At 35.5% G+C, this 21,516-nt stretch overlaps 1 protein-coding gene across 2 annotated transcripts; it reads right to left on the bottom strand.

Moving 5' to 3' along the window:
- Positions 1 to 10,021: 10,021 nt before the first annotated feature.
- LOC101898130 (N-terminal kinase-like protein) lies at positions 10,022 to 21,325 on the bottom strand. Of its 2 annotated transcripts, none has more exons than XM_005179875.4 (13): positions 20,340 to 21,325; positions 20,052 to 20,275; positions 19,500 to 19,826; positions 19,339 to 19,417; positions 19,057 to 19,278; positions 18,842 to 18,997; positions 18,656 to 18,771; positions 18,447 to 18,595; positions 18,223 to 18,387; positions 18,009 to 18,154; positions 17,822 to 17,941; positions 17,034 to 17,424; positions 10,022 to 10,887 (listed from the first exon to the last, which is right to left on the bottom strand). In XM_005179875.4, the coding sequence occupies exons 1-13, from the start codon at positions 20,718 to 20,720 to the stop codon at positions 10,760 to 10,762; spliced, it is 2,604 nt and encodes an 867-aa protein (XP_005179932.1). In that variant the 5' UTR covers positions 20,721 to 21,325; the 3' UTR covers positions 10,022 to 10,759. The 2 variants fall into 2 exon arrangements, with proteins under 2 accessions (XP_005179932.1, XP_005179933.1); XM_005179876.4 differs by having other exon boundaries at positions 17,822 to 17,950; positions 20,340 to 21,323.
- Positions 21,326 to 21,516: the final 191 nt, after the last annotated feature.

Raw genomic sequence — 21,516 nt, 5'->3', positions numbered from 1 at the left:
TTGTTTACAAACTACTGGACAACGATTGTTTTCTCATCGGAGAAAACCAAGTTCGGCAATTCAACCACTTTCGCTTTCAATTTTGAGTCTATTTTGCGGTGGAAGTTCTTGCACTTTTTGGAATTTCAATGACTTTACCCAGAGCTCATTTTTCAATATTTGCCGAATGGAATATTGCGATATGTTCAGCTCACGAGCCATTTTTCGACCACTGCGACGAGGGTTTCGACAAGTGGCTTCTTTACTTTTACAACCATTTCTGCTGATGTTGCTGTTTTCTTCCGTCCACTTCCTTAACGTCGGGCTACGTCATCAGTATCACAGTAACGAGTGATGGTATGAGACACAAAAGATTTATTCACATTTAAATGCTGGAGTGCTCTAACGATAGCCACTTGTGGTTTTCTGGATAGCCACTTGTATATATTCCTTTTCTGAAGTGTAATTTTTTTTATAGGAAACGCAAATTTTAAGCTCAAATTTTAACATATTCAAAGCACTTTCAAATATGTGTGATTGCAATTTAGCGTCTAATGAGCTTTAATGACAGATGTGCCCTCACACTATCACGCTTGAATTCCATCACGAATAATTTTTTCTGGAAAATTCTCACCAAAAGGCTTTTGTACACTTGTAAACAATATAATGAGCTGTCACTGGAATAAATTTAACAGCTGTCGGACGAGTGACTTAGAAATGACAGCAGTCTGAATTTTGTTGCAGTTTTTTTATCTCACCCTGTATAGATAATTTTCCACATCCCTTTAATCAAAAACAAAATTCAATTTAACATTTTTTTCAGATTCATTTTATTTTTTATAATTTTACGTTTAATTATTAAATTACCACTTCAATGAATTTTTTTGTTTATTTTTCTTCTTTTTTTTTGTAATTCTCTTTAAATATATTTTTTATTTTTTAATTTTTGTTTTTTTTTTTTTTTCATTTCATTTTTTGTTGCAGTCTTAAAAAATTTTCTAAACATTAATTTAGTTCATGTTGGTTTTTTGTTTTCTTCTTATATTTCTTTTAAGTATTCTAAGATCTTTTTTTAAATATATTATTTAAATATAATGATTCCAAAAATGATTCTTCTTCTGTTGTTGTTTTCTTTTTTTAGTTTTACAAATTCAAATTTACAAGAGACATTTATTTATAATTTTTTTTTTTTTTTGAGTTTTTGTTTTTATGAATGTTGCAAAGATTTTCTTTTTGTCTGTATGGCGGCGAGGATGTTTTTTCCAGATTTCTTTTTTTTAGTTTTTGTAAAAATTCTATTTTGTTGTGGTAATTGTGAGAGTAGTAGTATTAGTAGTAGTAAACTTGTGTAAAGGACAATGAGAGAGTTAGCTTGGTTTCATTCGATTTTGTATTTTGTTTTTTTTTTTTTGGTATTTGAATTATTTAATTGTAAAAAATTCGTTTTAATTTTTTTAATGGTTGTAATAACAATTTTAAAAGGAAAAAACGTATGCACATGCTTATGGCAAAGGTTATTATTAATTAGTGGTTAAGGGGGAGTGGAGTGAAGTTAAACATGAGAATTGAATAAGTTTTCTTTACATTCAGCCGAGTTTCAATTATAACAAATGACAACAGACACTCACATCAATATTTTTTGAATATAAAATGTTTTCGTTTTTGGTTTGCTGATGATTTTTTTTATTTTCTGTTTAATTTGGTAAGAAAAATTTAGGTATGTTACCATAACAAGTGGTCTAGAAAGTCATCGTTTTTTCTGAGATATCATAACAGCAGCGACTGGCTGTGGAGGGCACTCGCGGTCCAACTATAAGTATGGTTTAATTATAAAAATGTGCCAAGTAGGGGACCGATTCGGATCAGGCACACAGACGGACGGACGTGGCTAGATCGACTTTTAATGGCCATAAGCGGACATTGTATAAAATAGGATATATGAAGTTCCAAAAATCTCTCTCTAATTTCAACATTGATGAGAGTAATTATTCCTTACAAGTAGCAGTTTATTTCCGGCCGGGCCGAAATTCTAATATCCTCCACCATTTCGAAAGATCTTGAAATTTTAAAAAAAAATCAATCCAAACAAGTTAAAAAGCAGTAAGATCGGCCGGGCCGAACTTTTAATACCCTCCACCATTTGCAACGAATTTGGAAATTTTAAAAAAATAAAATCCTTAAAAAATTCCTTTAAAATTTTAAAAATACCGAATATAGCCGTTATATTGTCATAAGTCATTACCATATTCAAATTCGAAACTTGAAATAAACGGTGAATAATGTAGCTAAAATCATCAAAATATCGTATATAAGGAGGTGCCGTTAAATTGGAGCTGTGCGAAGACCTGGACCAGCATAGACAATTTTCTGTCACAGGCTGTAGCATCTATTACGAACTTCAAATACCACATCTCAAACAATTTCGGTGGGTATTGTACCTAAAATCATCAAAATACCGAATATAGGGAGGTACTGATATATGGGGCCTATACGAAGGTCTGGACCCGCACAGACAATTTTCTGTCACAGACTGTAGTTCCCATAACGAACTTCAAATACCAATTTTGAAACAATTCCGGTGAATAATGTCGCTAAAATCATCAAAATACCGAATATAGGGAGTTACCGTTATATGGGGGCTATATGAAGACGTGGACCTGCACAGACAATTTTCTGTCTTAGGGTGTAGTATCCATTTTGAACTTCAAATACCAAATTTGAAACAATTCCCGTGAATAATGTCGCTAAAATCATCAAAATACCGAATATCGGGAGGTACCGTTATATGGGGGCTATATGAAAACGTGGACCTACATGGCCCATTTACGAACTTAACCTGCCTACTGGAAAAATAAACATGTGTGCAAAATTTTAGCCATCTATCTCAATTCATTCGAAATATAGCGTGATTACAACAGACAGACGGACATCGCTAAATCGACTTAGAATTTTACGCTGATCAAGAATGTATATACTTTGTTGGGTCTGATATGAGTATTTCGAGGAGTAACAAACGGAATGACAAACTTTATATACCCTTCCATAGTATGGTGGAGCGTATAAAAATACCGAATATCAAGAGGTACCGTAATATGGGAGATAAACGATATCGTGGACCTATATATATATACAATTCTATTCGAGATAGCAGAGTACTCAGAAGGATCTCCTTGTGTGACTTTTCAGACAATTCCATTGGAAAATGTGGCTTATGTCATGAAAATACCGAATATCGTGAGGTCATATCACGGTACCTCACGGATAAACGATAAACGTTATTTGGTAGGCAATAATCGCCTGGTACTATGGGATTTTAATGCCCACCATAAGTTGTGGCATTCCGTCCTAGGTAATGACCTGAGGGCATCAGCGCTGGCCCAACCTTTCTGATGTTCGGTTAGCAGAAAGAATTTTCCCAAACATTATCAAAGTAGCAGCCGAGATAAAACCAAACTTCCCAGCAGAGGCAGCGGAATTAGCAAACGAGCGTGATGATCTCCGTCGTACCAACCCTACTGATCCTAGAATCTGTGATTTGACAGTGGAAGTCAACCGGTTGGTACATGAGCATAAGAGGAAAAGTGGCTAGACTATCTGAAGTGTTGCCACATTGGAACCGATATGAGTATGCTGTTGGTAACGGTTAAGCCGCTTGCGAACCCTGTAAAAAGAATTTCGCGATTTCGCATGTAGCTAAGACTCTTGAGGCTTTACTCCTCCCCAACATTAGAGGAAGCTATTCAGTTACCAACCATCAACACGGATTCCGTCCACAACATAGTAACACAACAGCATTACACGCCATTTCCACACATATTATATAGGTCTGAACCAGAACAAGCCGTGTGACAGAACAGTGTTTGTGTTTGATACGGTCAATCATGCCATACTGTTTGAGGACGTGCAGAGAACCACCCTGCGGCCAAATTTGAAACGTTGGATAATCAACTATATGCGTGGACGCCAGTCGTACGGAACGACTGGAACTGTGCAACCTCTACCTTTCCGGAATTCCTCGTCCTCCTCGTCGGATGATTGTACGATCATGGCGTCGGGTCCAGTGGTCGATGACATATGTAAAAGGCTGAACCCCAATCTCGCGGAGCTTGGCGCATACTTCCACGAGAGGAAAATGAAAATATCCGCCACGAAATCAACGGCCACACTATTAACCGCATGGTCTGCGGAGATGAGAACACAGCTGAATGTGCAGGTCGAGGGGAATTTAATACCGACCACGAACTGCCCCAAGATTCTAGGGGTCACATTCGACAGCATGTTCAAGTTGTCCGTGCAAGCCACAGCTATCTGCGACAAGATGAAAAGTAGGAACAATGTCCTCAAGGCGCTAGCCGGCAGCACTTGGGTTGCGGAAAAGAAAACCTTGTTGAGCTCTTATAACGCGATTGGTCGATCTGTGGTCAGCTATGCGGCTCCAGTGTGGTCTGCGAATACTAGTGCTACGCAGTGGAAGCACATCCAGACCTGCCAGAACGCTACCCTGAGAACTGCGACAGGGTGCCTTCTCATGACGCCAATGGACCATCTACATGAGGAGGCGAAAGTCCTTCCCTTACGTCAGCATATTCATATGATTTCGTTGCAGTACCTGCTTGGGTGTTACCGTGAGAGTCATCCCAACCATCATATGGTGGATAAATCTCCCCCACCCAGGCGTGTCAGGAAGGACATATACGATCTAGAGAGGGAGGTCCAACGCTATAAGAGAAAACCTCTATATGAAGAACCCTATCAGGCAGGCCTGAGTGGCATTCATACCGATGCAGTCGCGGATGCTATCAGCAGATATAAAATGAATGCCGTCCTCGGAGTCCACCCCCCATCTATTGCAGCTGAAGAACGCCAGCTAGACAGCCTAGACAAACCAGGGTAGTTTTACCGCAGTTACGTTCAGGATTGTGTAGTTGTCTCAATACGTATTGGGCACGAATTAATGAAGATGTGCGTGACGCCTGTCCAGCGTGTGATACAGGCCCGCACAATACGCTGCACAGCCAAACCTACACAACTCACTCCAGAAGATCTCTGGCTACAGCCCATTAAAGTAGCCGAATTTCTAAACCTGGAGCAGGAACCAGATTAGCAGAACGCCAACACTTACATGTACTACTGCTACAACAACATCTGTATCTGTTTGGGTGCTATCACGAGTTTCAGTGGTCCCCAAATGGAGCCTAAAATACAATTTATTAAAACATTAACTTATACTGGCCCACGTCTTTTTTTCATCCACTAAACCTTAAAAGAATGGCGCGCATATGTGTCTCAGAAGTCAGGTTCTATTGCTCGCTCTCACTGACTTTTCAGCTCATTTGTTATGTTAACATACACACACACACATACAATGTAATGCTTATTTATGTAATGAAATTGTTGTATAGTTTAATAAAAATGGAATATTTTAAATGTATTTAATTCTATTATTTAAAAAGATCGTTTTGTATTCATTTCTATTTTTTTCCTTTTTTTTTTGGTGCATTGGAGATCATTAAAAATTGTTTGAAATTATAAACAAACATATGGCATTGACAATTAGGTTTTTGAAAATAGTGAGGGAGAAGGGGGCGAAATTAAGGCAACTTATTGCGAAATGGTGCTCTTCTTATGTCTAGAGTTTGGCTTATTTAATATAGTTTTGGATTTGTTTATACAAAAAAGCTTTACAAGTTTTGAGTTAAATTTATTCATTATTCTGATGACAACAACGTTTATTTATTTATTTTTTTTTTTTGAAAAAGAGGTTTTGAGTTTTAATTTCTATTATTTTTTCTGATTTTATTTTTCTATAAAAATATTTATTGATATTTTTGTTGTTGTAGTAATTATTAACTATTAGTTTTTAGCTGTTGTTTGAGGATTTTATTGGAAAAATATTTCTTTTTTTTTTTGGTTTTTTTGACAACTTTGTACAAGTTTGTTGGTTTTTTAAATTACATTTTTTTGAAAACTAAGCCAAAGGAAACAACTTATAAGAATTTTCATTAAAACTTCAGCTAATAGGAAATTTCTAAATTTTGAAATCCAACTCCAAGAAAAATTCTTTAAAAAATAAATTTAAAATGTAAATGTAAATATCTGACCTAAGATTGAGTTATTATAAACTTTACTTAATTTTTGTATTGTAGAAGTAAATTAAATAAGATAAATGACCATACAATTTAAAATTTATTTTAAGAATTTAATAAATAAAATATTTAATAAAGAAATCGACTTGACCTTGGCCTTGAATAATCGATTTTAGCGTTTAAGAAAGTTTTGCAAATTTCTATCTAAGTTCAAAAGTTACAGAATTTTGGATAGGCTATTTTAATAACTTTTTTCGTCAAAATCCGGGAACAAACAATTGAAATGACTGTGGCCCGTTATTATGTTGCGAATACTTATTTATCTTTTTCCACAAAAAGTCGAGTTTTTAAACGGAATACTCGGCAAATTTCGCATAAAAATCATTTTATATTCTTTATAGACCGAACGCTTTTGATGAACGACGTGCCAGCAATTAAAAAAAAATAAACTAAAAACTATAAACAAGTCTTTACATAAATTTTCTCACGACCTCTGTAACTATTTTTTCTACCATGTAGCTTCAATAAATGTTGTTTATGTCTATAGTTTCAGATTCATAAACAATAAGGTGAGACTCGGAGACGAGGAAACCTAGAGTGACAGCGAGGAGGAGAAAGAAGACCCCCCAAGCAACACGAAACAGGGAGTCGATGACAAAATTACCGACTCTCAAGAAGCCCGTCTACTGGAGGACCAATGATTATCCAGATCAATAATAACAAGTAAAAAACATTAAGTTCGGCCAGGCCAAACTTTTAATACCCTCCACCTTTCGGGTAAAGGAAACATTAGATGAAATGTGGCAAAAACCATTAAAATTCCGAATATCGGGAGATACCGTTATATGGGGACTATATCAAATCATGGACCTACACATGCAATGTTTCGCCAAAGGAGGTAGAACCCATTATGTCCTACAAATACCAATTTTCAGACAAATCCGTGAAGAAATGTGGCAAAAACCATCGAAATACCGAATATCGGGAGGTACCGTTATATGGGGGCTATACCAAAACGTGGACCTATAATTACAATGACTCGCCACCCGAACTGGGACCCGTTATGATCTTCAACTACCAATTTTCAGAGCAATTCTTGAAAAAATGTGTCAAAAATCATCAAAATACCGAATATTGGGAGGTACCGTTATATGGGGACTATATCAAAACGTGGATCTATACATACAATGTTTCGCCACACGAACTAGGACCCATTATGACCCACAAATACCAATTCTTAAACAAATCAGTGAAAAAATGTAGCAAAAACCATCAAAATACCGAATATCGGGAGGTACCGTTATATGGGGGCTATACCAAATCATGGACCCATACATGCAATGTTTCGCCACCAGAGCTGGAACCCATTATGACCAAAAAATACCAATTCTCAGACAAATCCGTGAAAAAATGTGGCAAAAATAATCAAAATACCGAATATCGGGAGGTACCGTTATATGGGGACTATACCAGAACGTGGACCGATATAGCTCATTTTCAATATCAACCATACTAGACACAACAAAAATTGCTCTGCTAAATTTTGGGGCTCTTCGTCAAACAATGTGGGCTGTATCGTGATTTCAACAGACAGACAGACGGACACCGTTAAATCGATTTAGAATTTCATGCTGATTATGAATATATATACTTTATGGGGTCTACGACGAATATTTAAAGATGTTACAAACGGAATGACAAAGTTAATATACCCTCCTTTCCAAGGTGGAGGGTATAAAAACTAATAAATACAGGTAAGATACACATTGGACTACACCATATTAATTACCAACTGTTCTATGCCAATACAGGGTCTCGACCAAGAACTTGTCTAATTTGTCACAAAAACTTATGTTTTCTTTTCTCCCCAGAATTATCATCATCGGACGCAACAGTATTGAGGCAGGGGAACGACAACATATACCTAGCGTCAGTATACCTACCGTTCGACGCGCCGACATTACCACCTACGTCGGAATTGCAGCGGTTTTTGAGCAAAACAAAACAAACAGGTAACTCTCACCACATTGCGTGGAGTAGTACTAACACTAATAAAAGGGACCAGTCCCTACTAGATTATCTAAATAATAATGACCTAATAATTCTTAATATTGGAAATAAAGCGACATTTGTAAACAAAGAACATTTGATAAAAATATGTATACACTAGCAGTATGCATTGACATCGAAGGCGAGATTTAATAATATTTTTTAATCTTAATTATTTAAGAACAATTCAAAAAGCACCTATTTATTATTACCATCCACCATTTTGACGGAACTTGAAAAATTTCCAAAACATTCCTTTGAAAAATACTACTGAAAGGAAATCCGTTATATGGGGCCTATACGAAGACGTGGTTCTGCAAAAGTAAAAGCAAACTTTAAATATGAAATTTGAAACAATTCCGGTGAATAATATCGCCAATATCATCAACATACCGAATAAAGGGAGGTGACGTTATGTGTGGACTATATGAAGACGAGGACCTACATAGAAAATTTTCGTCATGGGTAGTAGTACCCATTAAGAGCTTTAAATGCGAATTTTGAGGCAATTCCGGTAAACAATGTCCCTAAAATCAACAAAATACCGAATAACGTAAGGTACCCATATAGGGTGGATATACGATATCGTGGACCTATATAGGCAATTCTCTTCCAGGGGTTGAAGTACTTACAAAGAACTCTTCGTATAGAATTCCAATTACATTGTGGCTAAAATTATCAAAATAACGAATATCGGAGGTTAACGTTAATTGGGTCTATACGATATTGTGGACCGATATAGTCCATCTTCGAACTTGATCTGCCCGCAGACAAAAGACTGATCTGTGCAAAGTGATAGCTTCCTATCTTAATTCGTTCTGACTCTTGCGTGATTACAACACGCATAGAATAGATCTTTTGTGTCTCGTACCATCGCTCGTTACCGTGATACTGGTAGCATAGTCCGAGTCAAGACGGAAGAAAACAGCAACATCAGCAGAAATGGTTCGAAAAGTAAAGAAGCTACTTGACCGAAACCCACGTCGCAGTGGCCGAAAAATGGGTCGTGAGCTGAACATACCGCAATGTTCCATTCGGCAAATATTGAAAACTGAGCCATTGAAATTCTAAAAAGTGCAAAAATTTACACCGCAACAGGAATAAAATAGATACAAAAGAGCTAAAGAGTTGCTTCGCTTGGCCGAATGTGGTAAACTGCCGAATTTGGTTTTATCCGATGAGAAAACATTCGTTGTCCAGCAGAACTCAAGCGCGGGCCATGGTGATGGTGTGGGCAGCTATAACAGCCGATTGTCGCCCTACACTCGTATTAGTCGACCGTGGTATCAGAATAAATGCCGAATATTATCTCGAATATATTCTGGAGGGTGTATTAAAGCCTTGGACACGCAAACATTTTGGCCGCAGACAGCGTGCGCCACCCAAAAATGGTTACAAAATGAGGTTCCTCGCTTCATTTCCAGCGCACAATGGCCACAAAATCTCCGGATACCAATCCGTTGGACTATTGTGTCTGGAGTATTTCGAATGCAAGGTTGGCACTAAAAAATACTAAAGTTTCGATCCGCTCAATAATCAAGCGCTTCGCCGGATATGGGCCAAAATACCGCAGAGCAACATTCGGGCAGCATGTGACTGTTTCATTGGCCATTTGAAGGCCATAATTCGTGCGAAAGGTGACCAATTCGAACAAATCTAAACGTATTCTAAAATTTGATGTTATTTCCGACATTTTTTGCTTTCATTCAATAATTTAAAAAACAAAATTAAAAATTATGGCTTTTGACTTCTGTAGATAAAACATAGTAAAAGAATGCATCAACAAGTAAACAAATTTCTCAATATTTGCTACTACAAAAAAAATTAGTTTTACACAGTGTAATCGATAGAATTACAATTTAATTCATGTAAAAAAATATATAATAAAATTTAAAAAAAAAACAATATATTTATAAGATTCTTTATTTTAGGGAGGCTAAATTTTTCACACAAAAAAAATTTAAAACTTAGTTGGAATATCTATACTATTATACAATTTCAATATTTTTAATACAATTTTCAGCATTTCTTGGTTTTAGATTTGAGTCATGCCTTAAAATATTGTGTTTTTTTTTTGGCAATTTTTCGTTTTGTTTGGTATTGTAAAAAAACATACTGTTGTATGGGATAAATCGAAAAAAAAAATTAGCAATAAATTCTTACAATGGTTGCCTTGTTGATGAACTTTTTCAAATAATTAAATTGCATTGAATGCTTAAAGTATTTTTAAATTTCTAATAATATGTATAATTTTCTTTTTCTTTTATATATAGGGCATGCAGTTGTTGTGATTTGTTTAATTATTTTTTTATTTATCTATTATATATTGCATAATTAGTCTAAAAATCGTTATTTCAATTTTTGCTTTTGAAATCTTAAACTAAAAAAAATCAAAAATGAAAACAAATTGAATTATTTATATAATTGTTATATATAATATTAATAGTTTAGTTTGTTTACACACACGCAATTATAGAACGGAAAGAACAAATTTAAACAAAATGCAAATAAAACTGGAATACTATTTAATTGTAACTTGTGAGAAATTAAATAAATAAAAGTAACCTTCGAAACAAAGTTCCAGTCAAGTGTGTATTTTGCATTTGCTTCGGCAATGGAGCAGTGCTGTCGTCGTCCTCGGTATTTTAAAGCTTTTTAGCGCCCAATTTCATTGGACCACTGTTGCGTTGAGCACGTCTCGCCTCCAGTTCACGTTGACGTTGTAGTTTCTTTTCCTCACGTTTTCTTCGGGCCTCATCGAGTTTGGGATTGCCTAAAATATTGTTTTGACCATGTTTTTATGTGTTTTTTTCTTGATTTTTGGATTGTACAAAATTAACACAACACTCACAAAAATATAGATACAGTGCAATGTATTACAGTAATATGTTTTATATAAGCAGGATGAAAAAGTGCGTGCAAAAATATAGGCGAAATAATTTGCAAGATGAAGTGCAGGGGACTTTTTGTGATTTAACTATGATGTATAAGTTTATGTTACATTAGGGGTTATTTAGTATGTACAAAAATGCCAAATGATACATTTACATTCAAAAGTTTCACATGCCAAATGCATTATTAAAATGTAAGCAATAGTATAATTTTTAATATGCAAGTACAGAATGTTAGAAAAAAAAATAAATAAACATTCAGATAATAGTAATAAAAATGAATAAAGCTGTACATTAAATGTAGCGGGTTGAAAATGAAAATCCAAAATTTCTTAACAACCTCTCTAAACTAAACTAAAGAATGCGGTAAATGTAAGTACATAATCTTCATGACAAGTTAAACAAGTTAAAAAGCAGCAGGGCCGAACTTTGAATAACCTCCACCATTTGGAACGAATTTAAAAATTTTCAAAAAATAAACTCGTTAAAGTTCTTTTAAAATCTTAAAAATATCGAATATAGCCGTTATATTGGGGTCTATACGACATAGACCTACTGTGACGGCAAATATCTTTCGTCATTTTTGCCCACACAAAACGCTATCATAAATTCCAATTAGCCTAGCCAAATTCTTGCGAGCAACCACACTCAATAAAGGTGAACCGTTATCACAACAATACACAGCAACACTCATCACTACCATTGCACAGTGGTCGAGGTCGTATGGGAACAGCGGCCAAAAATACTTTCAGTGCAGATATCAATATGATTCTTTGGTTATGGTACATTGATGGGATAAAAATTAAAAATGTGATAAAATGGATATGGTCGATGCATGTTTTGGCATGGTCCCCTTATAACGTACCTCCCGAATAAGGGTTATTTGCCCAATTTTTGTCACATTTTACACTAGATTGTTCTGTTATTTGACATTTTGCGTTCTAAAGAGCTAAAAAATAGTCTTTTTGAAAATTATTTGGAACGGTCCGCCTTCAGGTAGAGTCCCTCTGTAAAGGTACCTTCAAGAATAGAAGTATTTTTTAAACAAATCCTGGGTTGCCCATATTCAACGGACCTTTGGGCCCATTCCAATCGACGAGGCTTGTCCGCAGGCAAGGTTCTTTGCGTCAATTGAATTTTGTACGGGAACAAATGCAAATCAATGCGAATAATCCGTTGTAAAGTAGACCGAGCCATGTCCAACTGCTAAGAACGGCGTTTTTGGTATATTCTTGGGGTCCTCTCAACACTGGCTCGTACGGCAGCGATATTCTCGGCCGATCGCCTTGGTCGACTTTTATATTGCCTCTTCGGATTAGAAAGAGCCTTACCAGTCGAAAATTTTTCGTATAAACGCTTAATGGTGTTCTTAGAAGGCGCACTTCTCACATTTTTTAATGTTTTAAAAGCACGTTGAGTTTTCACAATTGACTTCTTGTAAATTCCAACTATTTCAGAGCGCTCGCGTGTCGTGTATTGGTTCATGGTAAAAATCTGCTTGGACTGACGCTTCAAACGCGGTATGTCATTAAGCGATGTGACATCTCTGTCAAAAATTATGGCGTTGCCAGATGGGTCCGTCGAATATGGGCAACCCTGTATTAAAATTTTATTAGCTGTGGGTGAAAGATAGTGCCATGGATATCTATTTGTTAACTCTTTAGCCGTTTTCAGTGCAAAGGCCTTAAATTTTTGGACATTAATATTATACCCAGAAGACAATGCAGGCAACATTATTGAACACCCCTCAATTATATCCTTATCAATCCCAAACAACAAAAACATATTCTATGTCACTAGCACCATAGAACTGACAAAATTGGAGCGAAGTCACTTCAGTATATTGGGCATAACATACAAATCTGACAAAATCTGAAAGTTAAATTAGCACTTCTTAAATCTTAGGACCATTACTAATGGCGTGAAAAAAATCACATTGGAGGATTCAGGGGGGAAAACAATTAAAACTTTAACTGAAATCCAATTTTATTTTCAAAATTAATCTCAAAGGCAACTCAGAACACTCACATCGTCTATATTATACACAACTACTAAACACACAAATTACTGCACTAAAAATAAGTCAATACCTTGCTTTTCAATAATTATACTAAGATTTGTCATTTTAAAATGTATTTAATATTGTAATACAGATCTATTTTTACTCCACTTTTTCACTGATCCCACTGAAAAAAGCACCTAACTACATTCTCTCTTTTTTGATGCTATTTTCGAAGTGTCCCGTTGCAATGAAGCCAAGATTATTATGTTTTCTAAAAAGTTTAACCTCTTAAGAGTTCATATGTACACATTTGATAATAAATATCTGATTTTCATTTTTTGAATTTTGGCCAATGGCAGCGACCACTGTGTGCATTGGCAGTGATGAGCACGTGTATTGTTGTTGTGATAACCAAATTTTTGTAAACAAGTTCCCATTACTCCACCACGAACACATGGTGGAGTCGGGTATAAAAGGGCAGTCGATGGCAGAATCGAGAGAGGGAGTGCCAGACCTTGAACGTGTCAACACCAAATTCGGTAAGTTACATCCTTCCTTTGAGTACTTATTAAGGTCTCTATCAATCTATCCTTGAATATATTGTAGTGCAAACGTATCCTAGATCCTTGTAGTGCAACTTGTATTAAGGTCTCTGGCAACCATATCCTTGAATATCCTGTAGTGCTTTCATACTTATTAAGGTCTCTTGTTTGATCCTTGTAGTCCGCTTGAATAATTAAGGTATCTTGCAACCTTATCCGTGAATATCCTGTAGTCTGCTTGAGTACCTATCCAGGTCTCTAGCACTGAATCCAGCCCGAATCCTGAGCACCCAAATCCTGTGTCCTGGTCCCGTTTCTCGTGTACTTATCCAGGTCTCGAGTCGAAGAACCGCTTCCAATTCCGGACCGAAGACCTTTAGGAAAATCTCTCGTAATAAAAACGTAATATCAAACTCAAACCACTGTCTTTCTCTTTCTGTCTCAACGAATAAAAATTTATGTACGGACTTTTGGACCCCTGTGAGCTATCCCAGCCCAAGGGGAGAAATCCTGTCGTTAAAATCCAAATTCGAAACTTGAAATAAACGGTGAATATTGTACCTAAAATCGTCAAAATACCGAATATAGGGAGGTACTAATATATGGGGCCTATACGAAGACCAGGACCTGCATAGATAATTTTCTTTCATAGACTGTAGTTCCCATTACTAACTCAAAATATATAATTTGAAACCATTCCCATGAAAAATGACGCTAAAATCATCAAAATACCGAATATTGGGAGGTACCGTTATATGGGGCCTATACGAAGACGTGGAACTGCACAGACAATTCTCTGTCTTAAGCTGTAGTATCCATTTCGAACTTTAAATATTAAATTTGAAACAATTCCAATGAATAATGTATAACCAAATTATCGAAAATAGGGAGGTACCGTTATATGGGGGCTATACCAAAACGTGGACCTACATGGCCCATTTTCAATGCCAAAAGTCCTGCAGACATAATACACATTTGAGTAAAATTTTATCAATCTACTTCAATTCGTTCGGAAGGTAGAGTGATTTCCACAGACGAACGAACATCGCTAAATCGACATAGATTTTTATGCTGACCAAGAATATATATACTTTGTGGGGTCTAAAATGTATATTTTACATGACGAACTTAATATTAAAATCTGATAACATATATTGATATTCTCTTCATTTAGACCCCTATCGACGAAGTAGTTGACTTCAGGATTTAGACATTAAAGAACTTAAAACTTTCAGAAACTTTGAGATATTGAAATAACATAACAAATTCTGTTGTGACGAAATTCTAATAGTTTCTAACTTGACGTATTTTGAAAATTTTATTTATCATATATTATATTATTTAATTTATTTATATATAATATTTATTATAATTTATTTATTTCAATTCATTCATGTAATAAAAGCCTTTAAGGCCAAAAACATTACATTATAATAAGTTCTGAGCAAACTAAAATTATTACAAATAAATTTATAAAATTAGAAAAAAAATTACATACCACTCATTTATTATGAGCTTGAGTTAGAGTTTGGCACCCAACCACGACAACAAGAAAAAAACAGGGTAGAGGTTCCAGATAGCAGTAACACAAATTCATGACTTAGCAACATTATGAAACTCAGTTAATATTAAAAAATGCAAGAAGTTTTATTTTAAACACATTATTAGAATGCGAAAATAATCGCAATTCCAAGTGCAATGTATTCCAACTACGCGCAACACAAATACGAAATGATCGGCTAAAAATATTTTTCAACATTCTAGAAATGAATAATTGAGGATTCCTAGTGAAGTGGGAAAAGTCAAATGATCTATATGATTGAATAGGCTTACTGTATTTAGTAACCTTGTAAAATAAAAATAATTTTCGAAAATCAATATAATCATGAAAGGAACATCCCCAAAAATTCTTAACAAAGTCTGAAATATGTCTCCTTCTAGGAACATTATATACAAATCTTACAATTGTATTAACAAGTCTCTTAAGTTTATTTAAATATATACCCACAGTACCTGAAATGACCTCAAAACCATATTTGACATGAGTCATTAACAATGCCTCTCCCAGTCTTTGTTTAATTCGGACAGGTAGATATAAGTTACAAGCATAAATTTTATCCAAAACATATTGAACATATATGTGAAACTCTGAATGATCTCTATATTATCTTCTTAATTTTATTTGTATGGTATAATGTGAGTTACTATTTATACTCTGTTTTGTGAGTAATAAAATAGTTCTCTCTTATTTTTAGCTCGTTTCTGCTACAATTTTTCACTGCTCTACTAGACTATTGTTTAGTTGGTGATGGTGAATCGAGGTGTAGGGTTCGAGCTTCTTGTGAATTATTAAGATAAATTATTAGGTTTAATATGTTATTTGTTAAGTTTGAATTAATCATTGAATTTGTATTATGTTAGGGTATTGTAGATAGATAATATAAGTTATGGGCCTTGTGGGCTTATTTATATTTCTTTGTAAGGTAAATAAATGAAATGAAATGGTCTCACAACAACAACGAGTTCCTAATAGTCCAATCGACTACATTACGAAGATAACAATTTTTATTGCTTTGACATATTTCAGGAAAAGCTGATCGACCACTGAAAAGCAAAAATATGTCATCAGCAAACATAAAGGTACGGCAATCTGGAAAATTTGTGTATACAGGTAGATCATTCACATAGAGCATAAACAAGAGGGCCCCAAAACGGAACCCTGTGGAACACCAGAATGAAGAGGCAGAAAATCCAATTGAAGGTTATTATAACTAACTTATTGGGTCCTATTACTCAGAAACGAAAAGATAAGCCTACATGTCGAATCAGAAAATCTATATTCATTCAGAAGTTTGTAAATCAATCGTTTGATGTTTATGGAATTAAAAGCTTTTGACATATCAAGCGAAAGAAGGACACTAAGTTTGCAATTATTTATATCTTCCCGAATGCTATCAGTGAGAGAGAGAAGTAAATGTGTCGTACTATGTCCTGCTCGAAAAGCAAACTGAGAGTCACAAATATAATTAGAACAATGGTGAATGATTTGGTCAATTACTTTTGATATAGCTCAATTATTTTTGATATAGCTGGAAGAATAGAAATGGCACGCAAATCATCAGGCCCACAAACATTCTTTGTTTTTGGTATAGGTAAGACTCGCGCTCTTTTCCAATATTGGAGAAATGTTGAAGTCATTTGAACACATCATATTGTAATTAAGCATTTTGGATATTTTATGTGAAGATGTCTTTTACAAGGGATTGTTTTGTTTCAAAAAGCGCAAATTTTATATTCAGTCAATAATTTAAAAACATAGCCGAATAATTAAATATGAATGTACGTGCAAAATATAATGAAAACAAATAAAATAATTAAAAATAAAAACACTAAACTTGCATTAAACAAAAGCATATACAATTCCAGACAATTTCCCAACAGAGAATTATTTACACAGAAACATAAAAAATCATTTCTCACTCACCTGTCAAAGGTTCGTCGATAGGTTCGAATTCACCATCTGCCCAGGAATCACTGTTCCAATTGGCATTGCTATTCGTTGAATTATTCATGTGATGCGGTGATTTCTGCTGTGGCGGACTAATGTTATTGCAATTGAGGAATGGTGTTGGCGATGTTGTTGTATTACTAGCCGATGATAAATTAGCCGATAGATCTCTTGGTCGTAGACTTGACGATAGTGATGTTGAGCCGAGTGTTGATTTGGAAGGTGATGTATTGTGGGAATTAAGTTTGGCCAATGGCTCAATTAATTCGTTCAATTGATGTTGTTGCAATTGTTGTTGGTGAGGCCGTATGGGTGATTGTCGTAATTGCATTTGTTGTTGTTCTTGTTCCTGAGCTTCCTCTTCGCCCTAAAAAGTTTTGAAATGAAATGTTTAAACAAATTAGTTTGTTCTTTTTAAAACATATGTTACTGTGATGAACATTTTAGTATAAAAATGAAAAGGGCGTGCTTTTCCTTTCCAATTTAAATTAAATTTGTTTTAAAGATAATTTTCTACTACAATCTCTGGAGAAGAAATATTGACTTATAATCATAAGCATGCATGACAATACGATATTAAACGCGAAAGAAAAACTCAATTCCAAATGAGTTTTTCATATTTTTTTTTAATTTTTGACTTAAATTCAAATTTGAAACATTTTTTGTTTTCTTCAAACATAAACCTCTCGTGAAGAAAACCGAGAACATGAAAATATTTAGGGTATTATTGTTTCCTTTAAAAAATATTGTTATCAGCTGCTTACCGGATCCTCTTCCAAACTACCCCATTCTTCATTGTCCCAACCATCTCGGACATCCGCTAGCGCTGTGTTGACCGATAATGGACCATTGTTAGGCGAACCAGCCATTGGTGAGCTAGGATCCTGTGATGTCTAAGAGTTGTTTATTTAGTTTTAATCAATAAAATTTTCTATTGCATGAAATACTTACGTCCATTTCACCCCAGTTTTCATTGTCCCAATCATTGTTGCCATAATCGGAGGCAGATGCAGATGTATCATTGCTTTCATGTTCCAATGAAGTCATGGACGTTACAGAAGAGGTGGTTGTCGATAAACTGCTGCTTGATGGTTGTTCTAAAAACAGAAATATATATATAAACTTAGAGCACTTTTGGGCGGAATTTCTATTGGAAATTATTTACCTAACGACGCAGGTTTTGATAAATTACGGCCTGTCAACGGTGGTCGAGGTCTTGAGGAATCACTTTGACTACGATAGAACTTAGATGTTACAGCTGTTACTGCCCAACCAGCCCAGGTGGCGGCAGCGTTACCGATTGATGGAGTGGCTGTGTGAACATCGGCCTCTGTAGGTAAAAGTTATTGTATTAATTTTCCACAAAAAATATTATGAAATCAAATTTACCCATTGTCTCTCTTAGGCTTGGATCTTCAGAAACTTTTTCCAACTTGCCCAAAAACCCTCGAATTGTTTTAAAGGCTGGATCGCGTACACTTTTCTCCGGATCAATTGTAAGCGAACACAATGCAGGTAAGACACGATTTGCAACTTCGCTGCAATATTAACGAAAGGATAAAACTGTTCCTTGATAAACGTTCAAGACTTAAACTTACTTTAACAAGAAGTATTGTTGGGTGGCGGCTAAAGCTAAAACTCCGGCTACCCTGGCGGGTGGAAAAGGATCACGCATGGCGCGTATAAAAGCTGATACTAAAACACGCTGTCGTACCTGATAGAAGAGAAGTAGCAGTCGTCATGTTTCATGTTTGTTTTGAGTTATTTATAAATGTTTTACTAACCTGCGGATGTAGATGAGGTGCTATTTTGCCCAAACAAACGGTGGTATTTGTACGTATTCCACCCTGATCATCGCGGGCCTGAAGACGTGCAAAATGTCTCAAAACTTCCACATTTAAATTATTGTAATTTAATTTTGGAGCCAAGTGTATAATGGACTGCAAGATATAAATTGAAAATATGTTTAGTTGCATAAAAAAATATTTATTTTCCTTACTTTGACAGTCTGTTCCCGTATGGTGGCATTTGTATCAAGAAATCCATGAGCTACTTGGGGGAATATTTGATCATTTACCACTTGGGGCTGCAGATGCGCAATAAACAGCTCGAGTTGCTGCAGTAAACGTGAACGTGTTACACGATCCGTAGAACCAAAAAGTTTAACAACACAGGGAACAATGCGTTTTTGATATTCCGCTTCATCTAGGAGTTTTCCAAGCTACAAGAAAATTAGGCAATTTATTTAAATTTCTTCAAAAATTCAAAACAAAAATATTACCTTGAACATGGGCGCCAATACAGCTGAGCCAGCATCACCATATTCATATGCCGTTATCAGTTGTGGTAAAATCTTGTGCCTTTACAAAAGAACAAATAACATAAAATATTTCTATTATCAGTAATTTGAATTGAGTAATTGGTTTTCTTTACGAAACTCACTTGCACACGTTATCAGGAAAATTGTCCAAATGTAATGTTAGGCCCGAAAAGAAACGATTCTTTTCCGCTTTATCTTTGATTTGTATTTCTTCGAGGAACAATAGTGTGTCGACTAAATCGTTTTTAAAGAATCCACCAGGTTTACGACAACGCGTTATAATATCAGCCGGATTGGGACGATTCGAGGGAGATGCACCAACCAATTCACAGTACAGCGATTGTAATGATTTCGGAATGCAGTCAATGTCTTTGAGATTGGAACGGGAACGGAGTGGTCCGTTAAATGATTCCCAAACGAGACAGCCCAAACCCCACATGTCAGCGGAACTGGAAATAGGAAAACAAAAGCGAATAATTGTTAGTAGGTTTTAATAAAAAATCTAATTCAAGGAAAATATTCTAAAAAAATCCATTTCATTTACGTTATAGTGAGGAACATTTAAAGGTCACTTGATGTGATATCTGGGCTTCGTTAGTTATGGGTATTCATTTGGACTTTTAGTTTGCTTCTTCTTATAAACCTAAGATACTGCATATGAATTGCCCACTTACCACTTTGTTGCCGCTTTTAGTTTTGTTTGATCATTCTTTTCCGGTGGATCATAGACTTCCAGTGAAGGTGGTACTTTAATGGGTGGCATCGGATTGCCATCTGCCGGCGAGACATATTCCAAGCTTCCCAATTTCCATTCACCCGATGAATTCACAAACACTGACCACACTGACACATTGTTGTGTCTCAAACTTCCATCGTTGTTGAGAAAGGATAATGCGCGCTAAATGCAACAAAGAAGCAGTTAGATATACAAACAGAACAAATATCAAATTCCAGTCACTCACCGTTATTTGGAATATACCCCAAGCTAAATATAAATCCTTTTGTGGGCCATCTGCCGACAGTTTGGCTATATGCAAACCCAATGGCTCAACATATTCTGTTGCTACATACAGTAATTTATCTGTCTCCAGCGAGTCCAAAAATTGCAATATACTCGGATGTCTCAATGTTTTGAGTCTCTTCAACGCCGCCTTGGCCAGCTCACATTTGGCATCCGAGCCACTACGTAAATCGAACACAAATACCGACACTTCCTCTTGGGTGCCCTTTCGTTTGGCTTTGTGCAAAGTCCATATGGAGTGATTTTCAAAACCTGCCACTGGCTCACCGATGTCATAGGGGAAATCTTTGGAAGAGTCGCGCGAGAAGAACGACCACATCATGTGCTTTGCTCGTCGGCCAAATATTTTGTTAACAAAATTTGCTTATGACAAATTTCAAATGTATCAACTCGCCTTGCCTTGTGAGAGGTGGGGGGAGGATACCACAAATTTACTGCCTTTTGTGCAATCTTACTGCAGCTATGAATATTGATTACTTGTTTTCTGGATTTAACAGCTGGCCACTTGTTTTACGACAAAAACAACGCTTCTTGCAAAGCAATTAAATAAGTAAATTAACAATTATTTTTCTTCTTTTCTTTTGTGTTATGCTCAACAATTTCTTTCGTTTGATAAATTCTTTTTTTGTTATTCTTGCACTATGACTACACTTTCGTTCGTTCTTTCACTGTTCAACTCTGCCAGTCAGTCACACTTCATACGCAAAGTTCTCTAACCTTTTTTAATTGCCTTCGAATGGATGAATTTTCATTTTTCTTGTAGTTCAGTATGGCCAGTTTGTTTTTGTATAGTTTTTGTGCAAATATCCAACATATTTTCTTTAAAATTTTCACTTTTTTCCTTTACAAACTTTTCATGACGTATGCATATGCGAATATTTTTTTTCACTGCTTGTCATCTGTCATCTAGTGGCCTGGCGGTTGTTCAAGTTGCCTTTGTAAACAAACTTGTGCAAATCTATACGTGCGATAGGTGTATGTAGGTTGAATTTCGACTAATCAAGATTTTCTTGGTATTTAATATACATATATTAAATCCAGCAGAATTTGACTTTCAATTCCATCGGACATACGTCAATTCTGAATTCCTGTGGAGTTTAAATGATATATAGAACAAT

This window comes from Musca domestica, unplaced genomic scaffold (assembly GCF_030504385.1).
Source record: "Musca domestica strain aabys unplaced genomic scaffold, Musca_domestica.polishedcontigs.V.1.1 1, whole genome shotgun sequence".
Lineage (NCBI taxonomy): Eukaryota > Metazoa > Arthropoda > Insecta > Diptera > Muscidae > Musca > Musca domestica.
Note: the sequence above shows the minus strand (reverse complement) of the source record. Positions and strands in the feature narration are given on the sequence as shown.